The sequence below is a fragment of the Salmo salar genome, unplaced genomic scaffold, assembly GCF_905237065.1.
Source record: "Salmo salar unplaced genomic scaffold, Ssal_v3.1, whole genome shotgun sequence".
NCBI classification, from domain to species: Eukaryota; Metazoa; Chordata; class Actinopteri; order Salmoniformes; family Salmonidae; genus Salmo; species Salmo salar.
The window spans coordinates 417,501-434,901 of record NW_025550918.1 but is presented as its reverse complement, the minus strand read 5'-3'; the positions used below and the strand labels follow the sequence as shown (position 1 = coordinate 434,901).

Genomic DNA, 17,401 nt, shown 5'->3' with positions numbered 1-17,401 from the left:
GAGGATATTAGCATCAAGTAGTTCCCATTGGTGTTTACAAGTGTGTATTATAATAGAGGATATATCAGTAGTCCCAGTCCATTGGTGAGATTTATAGTGTATTATAATAGAGGATATATCAGTAGTCCCAGTCCATTGGTGGATTTGATAGTGTATTATAATAGAGGATATATCAGTAGTCCCAGTCCATTGGTGGATTTATAGTGTATTATAATAGAGGATATATCAGTAGTCCCAGTCCATTGGTGGATTTATAGTGTATTATAATAGAGGATATATCAGTAGTCCCAGTCCATTGGTGGATTTATAGTGTATTATAATAGAGGATATATCAGTAGTCCCAGTCCATTGGTGGATTTATAGTGTATTATAATAGAGGATATATCAGTAGTCCCAGTCCATTGGTGGATTTATAGTGTATTATAATAGAGGATATATCAGTAGTCCCAGTCCATTGGTGGATTTATAGTGTATTATAATAGAGGATATATCAGTAGTCCCAGTCCATTGGTGGATTTATAGTGTATTATAATAGAGGATATATCAGTAGTCCCAGTCCATTGGTGGATTTATAGTGTATTATAATAGAGGGATATATCAGTAGTCCCAGTCCATTGGTGGATTTATAGTGTATTATAATAGAGGATATATCAGTAGTCCCAGTCCGTTGGTTGGATTTATAGTGTATTATAATAGAGGATATATCAGTAGTCCCAGTCCATTGGTGGATTTATAGTGTATTATAATAGAGGATATATCAGTAGTCCCAGTCCATTGGTGGATTTATAGTGTATTATAATAGAGGATATATCAGTAGTCCCAGTCCATTGGTGGATTTATAGTGTATTATAATAGAGGATATATCAGTAGTCCCAGTCCATTGGTGGATTTATAGTGTATTATAATAGAGGATATATCAGTAGTCCCAGTCCATTGGTGGATTTATAGTGTATTATAATAGAGGATATATCAGTAGTCCCAGTCCATTGGTGGATTTATAGTGTATTATAATAGAGGATATATCAGTAGTCCCAGTCCATTGGTGGATTTATAGTGTATTATAATAGAGGATATATCAGTAGTCCCAGTCCATTGGTGGATTTATAGTGTATTATAATAGAGGATATATCAGTAGTCCCAGTCCATTGGTGGATTTATAGTGTATTATAATAGAGGATATATCAGTAGTCCCAGTCCATTGGTGGATTTATAGTGTATTATAATAGAGGATATATCAGTAGTCCCAGTCCATTGGTGGATTTATAGTGTATTATAATAGAGGATATATCAGTAGTCCCAGTCCATTGGTGGATTTATAGTGTATTATAATAGAGGATATATCAGTAGTCCCAGTCCATTGGTGGATTTATAGTGTATTATAATAGAGGATATATCAGTAGTCCCAGTCCATTGGTGGATTTATAGTGTATTATAATAGAGGATATATCAGTAGTCCCAGTCCATTGGTGGATTTATAGTGTATTATAATAGAGGATATATCAGTAGTCCCAGTCCATTGGTGGATTTATAGTGTATTATAATAGAGGATATATCAGTAGTCCCAGTCCATTGGTGGATTTATAGTGTATTATAATAGAGGATATATCAGTAGTCCCAGTCCATTGGTGGATTTATAGTGTATTATAATAGAGGATATATCAGTAGTCCCAGTCCATTGGTGGATTTATAGTGTATTATAATAGAGGATATATCAGTAGTCCCAGTCCATTGGTGGATTTATAGTGTATTATAATAGAGGATATATCAGTAGTCCCAGTCCATTGGTGGATTTATAGTGTATTATAATAGAGGATATATCAGTAGTCCCAGTCCATTGGTGGATTTATAGTGTATTATAATAGAGGATATATCAGTAGTCCCAGTCCATTGGTGGATTTATAGTGTATTATAATAGAGGATATATCAGTAGTCCCAGTCCATTGGTGGATTTATAGTGTATTATAATAGAGGATATATCAGTAGTCCCAGTCCATTGGTGGATTTATAGTGTATTATAATAGAGGATATATCAGTAGTCCCAGTCCATTGGTGGATTTATAGTGTATTATAATAGAGGATATATCAGTAGTCCCAGTCCATTGGTGGATTTATAGTGTATTATAATAGAGGATATATCAGTAGCCCCAGTCCATTGGTGGATTTATAGTGTATTATAATAGAGGATATATCAGTAGTCCCAGTCCATTGGTGGATTTATAGTGTATTATAATAGAGGATATATCAGTAGTCCCAGTCCATTGGTGGATTTATAGTGTATTATAATAGAGGATATATCAGTAGTCCCAGTCCATTGGTGGATTTATAGTGTATTATAATAGAGGATATATCAGTAGTCCCAGTCCATTGGTGGATTTATAGTGTATTATAATAGAGGATATATCAGTAGTCCCAGTCCATTGGTGGATTTATAGTGTATTATAATAGAGGATATATCAGTAGTCCCAGTCCATTGGTGGATTTATAGTGTATTATAATAGAGGATATATCAGTAGTCCCAGTCCATTGGTGGATTTATAGTGTATTATAATAGAGGATATATCAGTAGTCCCAGTCCATTGGTGGATTTATAGTGTATTATAATAGAGGATATATCAGTAGTCCCAGTCCATTGGTGGATTTATAGTGTATTATAATAGAGGATATATCAGTAGTCCCAGTCCATTGGTGGATTTATAGTGTATTATAATAGAGGATATATCAGTAGTCCCAGTCCATTGGTGGATTTATAGTGTATTATAATAGAGGATATATCAGTAGTCCCAGTCCATTGGTGGATTTATAGTGTATTATAATAGAGGATATATCAGTAGTCCCAGTCCATTGGTGGATTTATAGTGTATTATAATAGAGGATATATCAGTAGTCCCAGTCCATTGGTGGATTTATAGTGTATTATAATAGAGGATATATCAGTAGTCCCAGTCCATTGGTGGATTTATAGTGTATTATAATAGAGGATATATCAGTAGTCCCAGTCCATTGGTGGATTTATAGTGTATTATAATAGAGGATATATCAGTAGTCCCAGTCCATTGGTGGATTTATAGTGTATTATAATAGAGGATATATCAGTAGTCCCAGTCCATTGGTGGATTTATAGTGTATTATAATAGAGGATATATCAGTAGTCCCAGTCCATTGGTGGATTTATAGTGTATTATAATAGAGGATATATCAGTAGTCCCAGTCCATTGGTGGATTTATAGTGTATTATAATAGAGGATATATCAGTAGTCCCAGTCCATTGGTGGATTTATAGTGTATTATAATAGAGGATATATCAGTAGTCCCAGTCCATTGGTGGATTTATAGTGTATTATAATAGAGGATATATCAGTAGTCCCAGTCCATTGGTGGATTTATAGTGTATTATAATAGAGGATATATCAGTAGTCCCAGTCCATTGGTGGATTTATAGTGTATTATAATAGAGGATATATCAGTAGTCCCAGTCCATTGGTGGATTTATAGTGTATTATAATAGAGGATATATCAGTAGTCCCAGTCCATTGGTGGATTTATAGTGTATTATAATAGAGGATATATCAGTAGTCCCAGTCCATTGGTGGATTTATAGTGTATTATAATAGAGGATATATCAGTAGTCCCAGTCCATTGGTGGATTTATAGTGTATTATAATAGAGGATATATCAGTAGTCCCAGTCCATTGGTGGATTTATAGTGTATTATAATAGAGGATATATCAGTAGTCCCAGTCCATTGGTGGATTTATAGTGTATTATAATAGAGGATATATCAGTAGTCCCAGTCCATTGGTGGATTTATAGTGTATTATAATAGAGGATATATCAGTAGTCCCAGTCCATTGGTGGATTTATAGTGTATTATAATAGAGGATATATCAGTAGTCCCAGTCCATTGGTGGATTTATAGTGTATTATAATAGAGGATATATCAGTAGTCCCAGTCCATTGGTGGATTTATAGTGTATTATAATAGAGGATATATCAGTAGTCCCAGTCCATTGGTGGATTTATAGTGTATTATAATAGAGGATATATCAGTAGTCCCAGTCCATTGGTGGATTTATAGTGTATTATAATAGAGGATATATCAGTAGTCCCAGTCCATTGGTGGATTTATAGTGTATTATAATAGAGGATATATCAGTAGTCCCAGTCCATTGGTGGATTTATAGTGTATTATAATAGAGGATATATCAGTAGTCCCAGTCCATTGGTGGATTTATAGTGTATTATAATAGAGGATATATCAGTAGTCCCAGTCCATTGGTGGATTTATAGTGTATTATAATAGAGGATATATCAGTAGTCCCAGTCCATTGGTGGATTTATAGTGTATTATAATAGAGGATATATCAGTAGTCCCAGTCCATTGGTGGATTTATAGTGTATTATAATAGAGGATATATCAGTAGTCCCAGTCCATTGGTGGATTTATAGTGTATTATAATAGAGGATATATCAGTAGTCCCAGTCCATTGGTGGATTTATAGTGTATTATAATAGAGGATATATCAGTAGTCCCAGTCCATTGGTGGATTTATAGTGTATTATAATAGAGGATATATCAGTAGTCCCAGTCCATTGGTGGATTTATAGTGTATTATAATAGAGGATATATCAGTAGTCCCAGTCCATTGGTGGATTTATAGTGTATTATAATAGAGGATATATCAGTAGTCCCAGTCCATTGGTGGATTTATAGTGTATTATAATAGAGGATATATCAGTAGTCCCAGTCCATTGGTGGATTTATAGTGTATTATAATAGAGGATATATCAGTAGTCCCAGTCCATTGGTGGATTTATAGTGTATTATAATAGAGGATATATCAGTAGTCCCAGTCCATTGGTGGATTTATAGTGTATTATAATAGAGGATATATCAGTAGTCCCAGTCCATTGGTGGATTTATAGTGTATTATAATAGAGGATATATCAGTAGTCCCAGTCCATTGGTGGATTTATAGTGTATTATAATAGAGGATATATCAGTAGTCCCAGTCCATTGGTGGATTTATAGTGTATTATAATAGAGGATATATCAGTAGTCCCAGTCCATTGGTGGATTTATAGTGTATTATAATAGAGGATATATCAGTAGTCCCAGTCCATTGGTGGATTTATAGTGTATTATAATAGAGGATATATCAGTAGTCCCAGTCCATTGGTGGATTTATAGTGTATTATAATAGAGGATATATCAGTAGTCCCAGTCCATTGGTGGATTTATAGTGTATTATAATAGAGGATATATCAGTAGTCCCAGTCCATTGGTGGATTTATAGTGTATTATAATAGAGGATATATCAGTAGTCCCAGTCCATTGGTGGATTTATAGTGTATTATAATAGAGGATATATCAGTAGTCCCAGTCCATTGGTGGATTTATAGTGTATTATAATAGAGGATATATCAGTAGTCCCAGTCCATTGGTGGATTTATAGTGTATTATAATAGAGGATATATCAGTAGTCCCAGTCCATTGGTGGATTTATAGTGTATTATAATAGAGGATATATCAGTAGTCCCAGTCCATTGGTGGATTTATAGTGTATTATAATAGAGGATATATCAGTAGTCCCAGTCCATTGGTGGATTTATAGTGTATTATAATAGAGGATATATCAGTAGTCCCAGTCCATTGGTGGATTTATAGTGTATTATAATAGAGGATATATCAGTAGTCCCAGTCCATTGGTGGATTTATAGTGTATTATAATAGAGGATATATCAGTAGTCCCAGTCCATTGGTGGATTTATAGTGTATTATAATAGAGGATATATCAGTAGTCCCAGTCCATTGGTGGATTTATAGTGTATTATAATAGAGGATATATCAGTAGTCCCAGTCCATTGGTGGATTTATAGTGTATTATAATAGAGGATATATCAGTAGTCCCAGTCCATTGGTGGATTTATAGTGTATTATAATAGAGGATATATCAGTAGTCCCAGTCCATTGGTGGATTTATAGTGTATTATAATAGAGGATATATCAGTAGTCCCAGTCCATTGGTGGATTTATAGTGTATTATAATAGAGGATATATCAGTAGTCCCAGTCCATTGGTGGATTTATAGTGTATTATAATAGAGGATATATCAGTAGTCCCAGTCCATTGGTGGATTTATAGTGTATTATAATAGAGGATATATCAGTAGTCCCAGTCCATTGGTGGATTTATAGTGTATTATAATAGAGGATATATCAGTAGTCCCAGTCCATTGGTGGATTTATAGTGTATTATAATAGAGGATATATCTCCCAGCTCAGCTCATCAGGACTCTTTGATGTGGCTGGTTTATACCTGTCTGTCTCCACTACCATCAGGGCAGACAGACAGGTATAACAGACAGACAGACAGACAGACAGACAGACAGACAGAGACAGACAGACAGACAGACAGACAGACAGACAGACAGACAGGTATAACAGACAGACAGACAGACAGACAGACAGACAGACAGACAGACAGACAGACAGACAGACAGGCATAACAGACAGACAGACAGACAGACAGGTATAACAGGCAGACAGACAGACAGACAGACAGACAGACAGACAGACAGACAGACAGACAGACAGACAGACAGACAGGCATAACAGACAGACAGACAGACAGACAGACAGACAGACAGACAGACAGACAGGTACTTAACAGACAGACAGACAGACAGACAGACAGACAGACAGACAGACAGACAGACAGACAGACAGACAGACAGGTACCTACATGTGAACGGGGCGTGGCTGACAGGTGGGACAGACAGACTCGTCTCTGTTGACCTCTAACACCGTGTCAGGAAACCACACGGAACACTTGCATTCTGGGTAACCAACGCAGGACAGGTACTTCCTGTTAGAGAGGAAGGAAGGGAAGATATTGACTAGCAGAGAAGCAGACTAAGATTGTATACCCTCCAAGACTTTGTGTAAAATGTTGTGAAAGTGATAAAAATGTCAGTATGGAACAGAACCTTCCTTCCTTCACAACAACAGAACTAACCTTCCTTCCTTCACAACAACAGAACTAACCTTCCTTCCCTCACAACAACAGAACCAACCTTCCTTCCTTCACAACAACAGAACTAACCTTCCTTCACAACAACAGAACCAACCTTCCTTCCTTCACAACAACAGAACTAACCTTCCTTCACAACAACATAACTAACCTTCCTTCACAACAACAGAACTAACCTTCCTTCACAACAACAGAACTAACCTTCCTTCACAACAACAGAACTAACCTTCCTTCACAACAACAGAACTAACCTTCCTTCACAACAACAGAACTAACCTTCCTTCACAACAACAGAACTAACCTTCCTTCACAACAACAGAACTAACCTTCATTCCTTCACAACAACAGAACTAACCTTCCTTCACAACAACAGAACTAACCTTCCTTCCTTCACAACAACAGAACTAACCTTCCTTCACAACAACAGAACTAACCTTCCTTCACAACAACAGAACCAACCTTCCTTCACAACAACAGAACTAACCTTCCTTCACAACAACAGAACTAACCTTCCTTCACAACAACAGAACTAACCTTCCTTCCTTCACAACAACAGAACCAACCTTCCTTCACAACAACAGAACTAACCTTCCTTCACAACAACAGAACTAACCTTCGCTTCCTTCACAACAACAGAACTAACCTTCCTTCACAACAACAGAACCAACCTTCCTTCACAACAACAGAACCAACCTTCCTTCACAACAACAGAACCAACCTTCCTTCCTTCACAACAACAGAACTAACCTTCCTTCACAACAACAGAACTAACCTTCCTTCCTTCACAACAACAGAACTAACCCTTCCTTCACAACAACAGAACTAACCTTCCTTCACAACAACAGAACTAACCTTCCTTCCTTCACAACAACAGAACTAACCTTCCTTCACAACAACAGAACTAACCTTCCTTCACAACAACAGAACTAACCTTCCTTCACAACAAAAGAACTAACCTTCCTTCACAACAACAGAACTAACCTTCCTTCACAACAACAGAACTAACCTTCCTTCACAACAACAGAACCAACCTTCCTTCCTTCACAACAACAGAACTAACCTTCCTTCACAACAACAGAACTAACCTTCCTTCACAACAACAGAACTAACCTTCCTTCACAACAACAGAACTAACCTTCCTTCACAACAGCAGAACTAACCTTCCTTCACAACAACAGAACTAACCTTCCTTCACAACAACAGAACTAACCTTCCTTCACAACAACAGAACCAACCTTCCTTCACAACAACAGAACTAACCTTCCTTCACAACAACAGAACTAACCTTCCTTCACAACAACAGAACTAACCTTCCTTCACAACAACAGAACTAACCTTCGTTCCTTCACAACAACAGAACTAACCTTCCTTCACAACAACAGAACTAACCTTCCTTCACAACAACAGAACTAACCTTCCTTCACAACAACAGAACTAACCTTCCTTCACAACAACAGAACCAACCTTCCTTCATTCACAACAACAGAACTAACCTTCCTTCACAACAACAGAACCAACCTTCCTTCACAACAACAGAACTAACCTTCCTTCACAACAACAGAACTAACCTTCCTTCACAACAACAGAACTAACCTTCCTTCACAACAACAGAACTAACCTTCCTTCACAACAACAGAACCAACCTTCATTCCTTCACAACAACAGAACTAACCTTCATTCCTTCACAACAACAGAACCAACCTTCATTCCTTCACAACAACAGAACCAACCTTCCTTCACAACAACAGAACTAACCTTCGTTCCTTCACAACAACAGAACTAACCTTCCTTCACAACAACAGAACTAACCTCCCTTCCTTCACAACAACAGAACTAACCTTCCTTCACAACAACAGAACTAACCTTCCTTCACAACAACAGAACTAACCTTCCTTCACAACAACAGAACTAACCTTCCTTCACAACAACAGAACCAACCTTCCTTCACAACAACAGAACCAACCTTCCTTCACAACAACAGAACTAACCTTCCTTCACAACAACAGAACTAACCTTCGTTCACAACAACAGAACTAACCTTCCTTCACAACAACAGAACTAACCTTCCTTCACAACAGCAGAACTAACCTTCCTTCACAACAACAGAACTAACCTTCCTTCACAACAACAGAACCAACCTTCCTTCACAACAACAGAACTAACCTTCCTTCACAACAACAGAACCAACCTTCCTTCACAACAACAGAACCAACCTTCCTTCACAACAACAGAACTAACCTTCCTTCCTTCACAACAACAGAACTAACCTTCCTTCCTTCACAACAACAGAACTAACCTTCCTTCCTTCACAACAACAGAACTAACCTTCCTTCACAACAACAGAACCAACCTTCCTTCACAACAACAGAACCAACCTTCCTTCACAACAACAGAACTAACCTTCCTTCCTTCACAACAACAGAACTAACCTTCCTTCCTTCACAACAACAGAACTAACCTTCCTTCCCTCACAACAACAGAACTAACCTTCCTTCCCTCACAACAACAGAACTAACCTTCCTTCCTTCACAACAACAGAACTAACCTTCCTTCCTTCACAACAACAGAACTAACCTTCCTTCACAACAACAGAACTAACCTTCCTTCCCAACAACAGAACTAACCTTCCTTCACAACAACAGAACTAACCTTCCTTCACAACAACAGAACCAACCTTCCTTCACAACAACAGAACCAACCTTCCTTCACAACAACAGAACTAACCTTCCTTCACAACAACAGAACTAACCTTCCTTCACAACAACAGAACTAACCTTCCTTCACAACAACAGAACCAACCTTCCTTCACAACAACAGAACTAACCTTCCTTCAAAACAACAGAACTAACCTTCCTTCACAACAACAGAACCAACCTTCCTTCACAACAACAGAACCAACCTTCCTTCACAACAACAGAACTAACCTCCCTTCCTTCACAACAACAGAACTAACCTCCCTTCCTTCACAACAACAGAACTAACCTTCCTTCACAACAACAGAACCAACCTTCCTTCACAACAACAGAACTAACCTTCCTTCACAACAACAGAACTAACTTTCCTTCACAACAGCAGAACTAACCTTCCTTCACAACAACAGAACTAACCTTCATTCACAACAACAGAACCTTCCTTCCTTCACAACAACAGAACCAACCTTCCTTCACAACAACAGAACCAACCTTCCTTCACAACAACAGAACTAACCTTCCTTCACAACAACAGAACTAACCTTCCTTCACAACAACAGAAGCAACCTTCCTTCACAACAACAGAACTAACCTTCCTTCACAACAACAGAACCAACCTTCCTTCACAACAACAGAACCAACCTTCCTTCACAACAACAGAACTAACCTTCCTTCACAACAACAGAACTAACCTTCCTTCACAACAACAGAACCAACCTTCCTTCACAACAACAGAACTAACCTTCCTTCACAACAACAGAACTAACCTTCCTTCACAACAACAGAACCAACCTTCCTTCACAACAACAGAACTAACCTTCCTTCACAACAACAGAACTAACCTTCCTTCACAACAACAGAACTAACCTTCCTTCCTTCCTTCACAACAACAGAACTAACCTTCCTTCCTTCCTTCACAACAACAGAACTAACCTTCCTTCCTTCACAACAACAGAACTAACCTTCCTTCCTTCACAACAACAGAACTAACCTTCCTTCACAACAACAGAACCAACCTTCCTTCACAACAACAGAACTAACCTTCCTTCACAACAACAGAACTAACCTTCCTTCACAACAACAGAACTAACCTTCCTTCACAACAACAGAACTAACCTTCCTTCACAACAACAGAACTAACCTTGCTTCACAACAACAGAACCAACCTTCCTTCACAACAACAGAACTAACCTTCCTTCACAACAACAGAACCTTCCTTCCTTCACAACAACAGAACCAACCTTCCTTCACAACAACAGAACTAACCTTCCTTCCTTCACAACAACAGAACTAACCTTCCTTCCTTCACAACAACAGAACTAACCTTCCTTCCTTCACAACAACAGAACTAACCTTCCTTCCTTCACAACAACAGAACTAACCTTCCTTCACAACAACAGAACCAACCTTCCTTCACAACAACAGAACCAACCTTCCTTCACAACAACAGAACTAACCTTCCTTCCCTCACAACAACAGAACTAACCTTCCTTCCTTCACAACAACAGAACTAACCTTCCTTCCTTCACAACAACAGAACTAACCTTCCTTCACAACAACAGAACTAACCTTCCTTCACAACAACAGAACCAACCTTCCTTCACAACAACAGAACCAACCTTCCTTCACAACAACAGAACTAACCTTCCTTCACAACAACAGAACTAACCTTCCTTCACAACAACAGAACTAACCTTCCTTCACAACAACAGAACCAACCTTCCTTCACAACAACAGAACTAACCTTCCTTCAAAACAACAGAACTAACCTTCCTTCACAACAACAGAACCAACCTTCCTTCACAACAACAGAACCAACCTTCCTTCACAACAACAGAACTAACCTCCCTTCCTTCACAACAACAGAACTAACCTTCCTTCACAACAACAGAACTAACCTTCCTTCACAACAACAGAACCAACCTTCCTTCACAACAACAGAACTAACCTTCGTTCCTTCACAACAACAGAACTAACCTTCCTTCACAACAACAGAACTAACCTTCCTTCACAACAACAGAACTAACCTTCCTTCACAACAACAGAACTAACCTTCCTTCACAACAACAGAACCAACCTTCCTTCCTTCACAACAACAGAACTAACCTTCCTTCACAACAACAGAACCAACCTTCCTTCACAACAACAGAACTAACCTTCCTTCACAACAACAGAACCAACCTTCCTTCACAACAACAGAACTAACCTCCCTTCCTTCACAACAACAGAACTAACCTTCCTTCACAACAACAGAACTAACCTTCCTTCACAACAACAGAACCAACCTTCCTTCACAACAACAGAACTAACCTTCGTTCCTTCACAACAACAGAACTAACCTTCCTTCACAACAACAGAACTAACCTTCCTTCACAACAACAGAACTAACCTTCCTTCACAACAACAGAACTAACCTTCCTTCACAACAACAGAACCAACCTTCCTTCCTTCACAACAACAGAACTAACCTTCCTTCACAACAACAGAACCAACCTTCCTTCACAACAACAGAACTAACCTTCCTTCACAACAACAGAACTAACCTTCCTTCACAACAACAGAACCAACCTTCCTTCACAACAACAGAACTAACCTTCCTTCCTTCACAACAACAGAACTAACCTTCCTTCACAACAACAGAACCAACCTTCCTTCACAACAACAGAACTAACCTTCCTTCACAACAACAGAACTAACCTTCCTTCACAACAACAGAACTAACCTTCCTTCCTTCCTTCACAACAACAGAACTAACCTTCCTTCCTTCACAACAACAGAACTAACCTTCCTTCCTTCACAACAACAGAACTAACCTTCCTTCCTTCACAACAACAGAACTAACCTTCCTTCACAACAACAGAACTAACCTTCCTTCACAACAACAGAACCAACCTTCCTTCACAACAACAGAACTAACCTTCCTTCACAACAACAGAACTAACCTTCCTTCCTTCACAACAACAGAACTAACCTTCCTTCACAACAACAGAACCAACCTTCCTTCACAACAACAGAACTAACCTTCCTTCACAACAACAGAACTAACCTTCCTTCACAACAACAGAACTAACCTTCCTTCACAACAACAGAACTAACCTTCCTTCACAACAACAGAACTAACCTTCCTTCACAACAACAGAACCAACCTTCCTTCACAACAACAGAACTAACCTTCCTTCACAACAACAGAACCTTCCTTCCTTCACAACAACAGAACCAACCTTCCTTCACAACAACAGAACTAACCTTCCTTCCTTCACAACAACAGAACTAACCTTCCTTCCTTCACAACAACAGAACTAACCTTCCTTCCTTCACAACAACAGAACTAACCTTCCTTCACAACAACAGAACCAACCTTCCTTCACAACAACAGAACCAACCTTCCTTCACAACAACAGAACTAACCTTCCTTCCTTCACAACAACAGAACTAACCTTCCTTCCTTCACAACAACAGAACTAACCTTCCTTCCCTCACAACAACAGAACTAACCTTCCTTCCCTCACAACAACAGAACTAACCTTCCTTCCTTCACAACAACAGAACTAACCTTCCTTCACAACAACAGAACTAACCTTCCTTCACAACAACAGAACCAACCTTCCTTCACAACAACAGAACCAACCTTCCTTCACAACAACAGAACTAACCTTCCTTCACAACAACAGAACTAACCTTCCTTCACAACAACAGAACTAACCTTCCTTCACAACAACAGAACCAACCTTCCTTCACAACAACAGAACTAACCTTCCTTCAAAACAACAGAACTAACCTTCCTTCACAACAACAGAACCAACCTTCCTTCACAACAACAGAACCAACCTTCCTTCACAACAACAGAACTAACCTCCCTTCCTTCACAACAACAGAACTAACCTCCCTTCCTTCACAACAACAGAACTAACCTTCCTTCACAACAACAGAACCAACCTTCCTTCACAACAACAGAACTAACCTTCCTTCACAACAACAGAACTAACTTTCCTTCACAACAGCAGAACTAACCTTCCTTCACAACAACAGAACTAACCTTCATTCACAACAACAGAACCTTCCTTCCTTCACAACAACAGAACCAACCTTCCTTCACAACAACAGAACCAACCTTCCTTCACAACAACAGAACTAACCTTCCTTCACAACAACAGAACTAACCTTCCTTCACAACAACAGAACCAACCTTCCTTCACAACAACAGAACTAACCTTCCTTCACAACAACAGAACCAACCTTCCTTCACAACAACAGAACTAACCTTCCTTCCTTCCTTCACAACAACAGAACTAACCTTCCTTCCTTCCTTCACAACAACAGAACTAACCTTCCTTCCTTCACAACAACAGAACTAACCTTCCTTCCTTCACAACAACAGAACTAACCTTCCTTCACAACAACAGAACCAACCTTCCTTCACAACAACAGAACTAACCTTCCTTCACAACAACAGAACTAACCTTCCTTCACAACAACAGAACTAACCTTCCTTCACAACAACAGAACTAACCTTCCTTCACAACAACAGAACTAACCTTGCTTCACAACAACAGAACCAACCTTCCTTCACAACAACAGAACTAACCTTCCTTCACAACAACAGAACCTTCCTTCCTTCACAACAACAGAACCAACCTTCCTTCACAACAACAGAACTAACCTTCCTTCCTTCACAACAACAGAACTAACCTTCCTTCACAACAACAGAACTAACCTTCCTTCCTTCACAACAACAGAACTAACCTTCCTTCCTTCACAACAACAGAACTAACCTTCCTTCACAACAACAGAACCAACCTTCCTTCACAACAACAGAACCAACCTTCCTTCACAACAACAGAACTAACCTTCCTTCCTTCACAACAACAGAACTAACCTTCCTTCCTTCACAACAACAGAACTAACCTTCCTTCCCTCACAACAACAGAACTAACCTTCCTTCCCTCACAACAACAGAACTAACCTTCCTTCCTTCACAACAACAGAACTAACCTTCCTTCCTTCACAACAACAGAACTAACCTTCCTTCACAACAACAGAACTAACCTTCCTTCACAACAACAGAACCAACCTTCCTTCACAACAACAGAACCAACCTTCCTTCACAACAACAGAACTAACCTTCCTTCACAACAACAGAACTAACCTTCCTTCACAACAACAGAACTAACCTTCCTTCACAACAACAGAACCAACCTTCCTTCACAACAACAGAACTAACCTTCCTTCAAAACAACAGAACTAACCTTCCTTCACAACAACAGAACCAACCTTCCTTCACAACAACAGAACCAACCTTCCTTCACAACAACAGAACTAACCTCCCTTCCTTCACAACAACAGAACTAACCTTCCTTCACAACAACAGAACTAACCTTCGTTCCTTCACAACAACAGAACCAACCTTCCTTCACAACAACAGAACTAACCTTCCTTCACAACAACATAACTAACTTTCCTTCACAACAGCAGAACTAACCTTCCTTCACAACAACAGAACTAACCTTCCTTCACAACAACAGAACTAACCTTCCTTCACAACAACAGAACTAACCTTCCTTCACAACAACAGAACCAACCTTCCTTCACAACAACAGAACCAACCTTCCTTCACAACAACAGAACTAACCTTCCTTCACAACAACAGAACTAACCTTCCTTCCTTCACAACAACAGAACTAACCTTCCTTCCTTCACAACAACAGAACTAACCTTTTTTCACAACAACAGAACTAACCTTCCTTCACAACAACAGAACCAACCTTCCTTCCTTCACAACAACAGAACTAACCTTCCTTCACAACAACAGAACCAACCTTCCTTCCTTCACAACAACAGAACTAACCTTCCTTCACAACAACATAACTAACCTTCCTTCACAACAACAGAACTAACCTTCCTTCACAACAACAGAACTAACCTTCCTTCACAACAACAGAACTAACCTTCCTTCACAACAACAGAACTAACCTTCATTCCTTCACAACAACAGAACTAACCTTCCTTCACAACAACAGAACTAACCTTCCTTCACAACAACAGAACTAACCTTCATTCCTTCACAACAACAGAACTAACCTTCCTTCACAACAACAGAACTAACCTTCCTTCCTTCACAACAACAGAACTAACCTTCCTTCACAACAACAGAACTAACCTTCCTTCACAACAACAGAACTAACCTTCCTTCACAACAACAGAACTAACCTTCCTTCACAACAACAGAACTAACCTTCCTTCACAACAACAGAACCAACCTTCCTTCACAACAACAGAACTAACCTTCCTTCACAACAACAGAACTAACCTTCCTTCACAACAACAGAACTAACCTTCCTTCACAACAACAGAACTAACCTTCCTTCACAACAGCAGAACTAACCTTCCTTCACAACAACAGAACTAACCTTCCTTCACAACAACAGAACTAACCTTCCTTCACAACAACAGAACTAACCTTCCTTCACAACAACAGAACCAACCTTCCTTCACAACAACAGAACCAACCTTCCTTCACAACAACAGAACTAACCTTCCTTCCTTCACAACAACAGAACTAACCTTCCTTCACAACAACAGAACTAACCTTCCTTCACAACAACAGAACCAACCTTCCTTCCTTCACAACAACAGAACTAACCTTCCTTCACAACAACAGAACCAACCTTCCTTCCTTCACAACAACAGAACTAACCTTCCTTCACAACAACAGAACTAACCTTCCTTCACAACAACAGAACTAACCTTCCTTCACAACAACAGAACTAACCTTCCTTCACAACAACAGAACTAACCTTCATTCCTTCACAACAACAGAACTAACCTTCCTTCACAACAACAGAACTAACCTTCATTCCTTCACAACAACAGAACTAACCTTCATTCCTTCACAACAACAGAACTAACCTTCCTTCACAACAACATAACTAACCTTCCTTCCTTCACAACAACAGAACTAACCTTCCTTCACAACAACAGAACTAACCTTCCTTCACAACAACAGAACCAACCTTCCTTCCTTCACAACAACAGAACTAACCTTCCTTCACAACAACAGAACTAACCTTCCTTCACAACAACAGAACTAACCTTCCTTCACAACAACAGAACTAACCTTCCTTCACAACAACAGAACTAACCTTCCTTCACAACAACAGAACTAACCTTCCTTCCTTCACAACAACAGAACCAACCTTCCTTCACAACAACAGAACCAACCTTCCTTCACAACAACAGAACTAACCTTCCTTCACAACAACAGAACTAACCTTCCTTCACAACAACAGAACTAACCTTCCTTCACAACAACAGAACTAACCTTCCTTCACAACAACAGAACTAACCTTCCTTCACAACAACAGAACTAACCTTCCTTCACAACAACAGAACCAACCTTCCTTCACAACAACAGAACTAACCTTCCTTCACAACAACAGAACCAACCTTCCTTCACAACAACAGAACTAACCTTCCTTCACAACAACAGAACCAACCTTCCTTCACAACAACAGAACTAACCTTCCTTCAAAAAGTTTGTCTCTCCCGTCCAGTCTCATCTCTGCCCCCAGTCTCCCCATTTCATCCCTCCCCCAGTCTCCCCCAGTCTCCTCGTCTAATCAGTCTCCCCCAGACTCCCCCTCTCTCCCAGTCTCCCCCCTCCCCAGTCTCCCCCTCCCACAGT

At 39.2% G+C, this 17,401-nt stretch overlaps 1 protein-coding gene across 1 annotated transcript in view; it reads right to left on the bottom strand.

Annotated features, from left to right (window-relative positions):
* Positions 1-6,701: 6,701 nt before the first annotated feature.
* The window catches only part of LOC106594146 (DNA topoisomerase 3-alpha-like), a 65,742-nt gene continuing 55,042 nt past the window's right edge, over positions 6,702-17,401 (bottom strand). The window contains 1 exon segment of the mRNA XM_045714005.1: positions 6,702-6,865. Within this exon segment, the coding sequence (XP_045569961.1) occupies positions 6,739-6,865 (127 nt within the window). The 3' untranslated portion in view covers positions 6,702-6,738.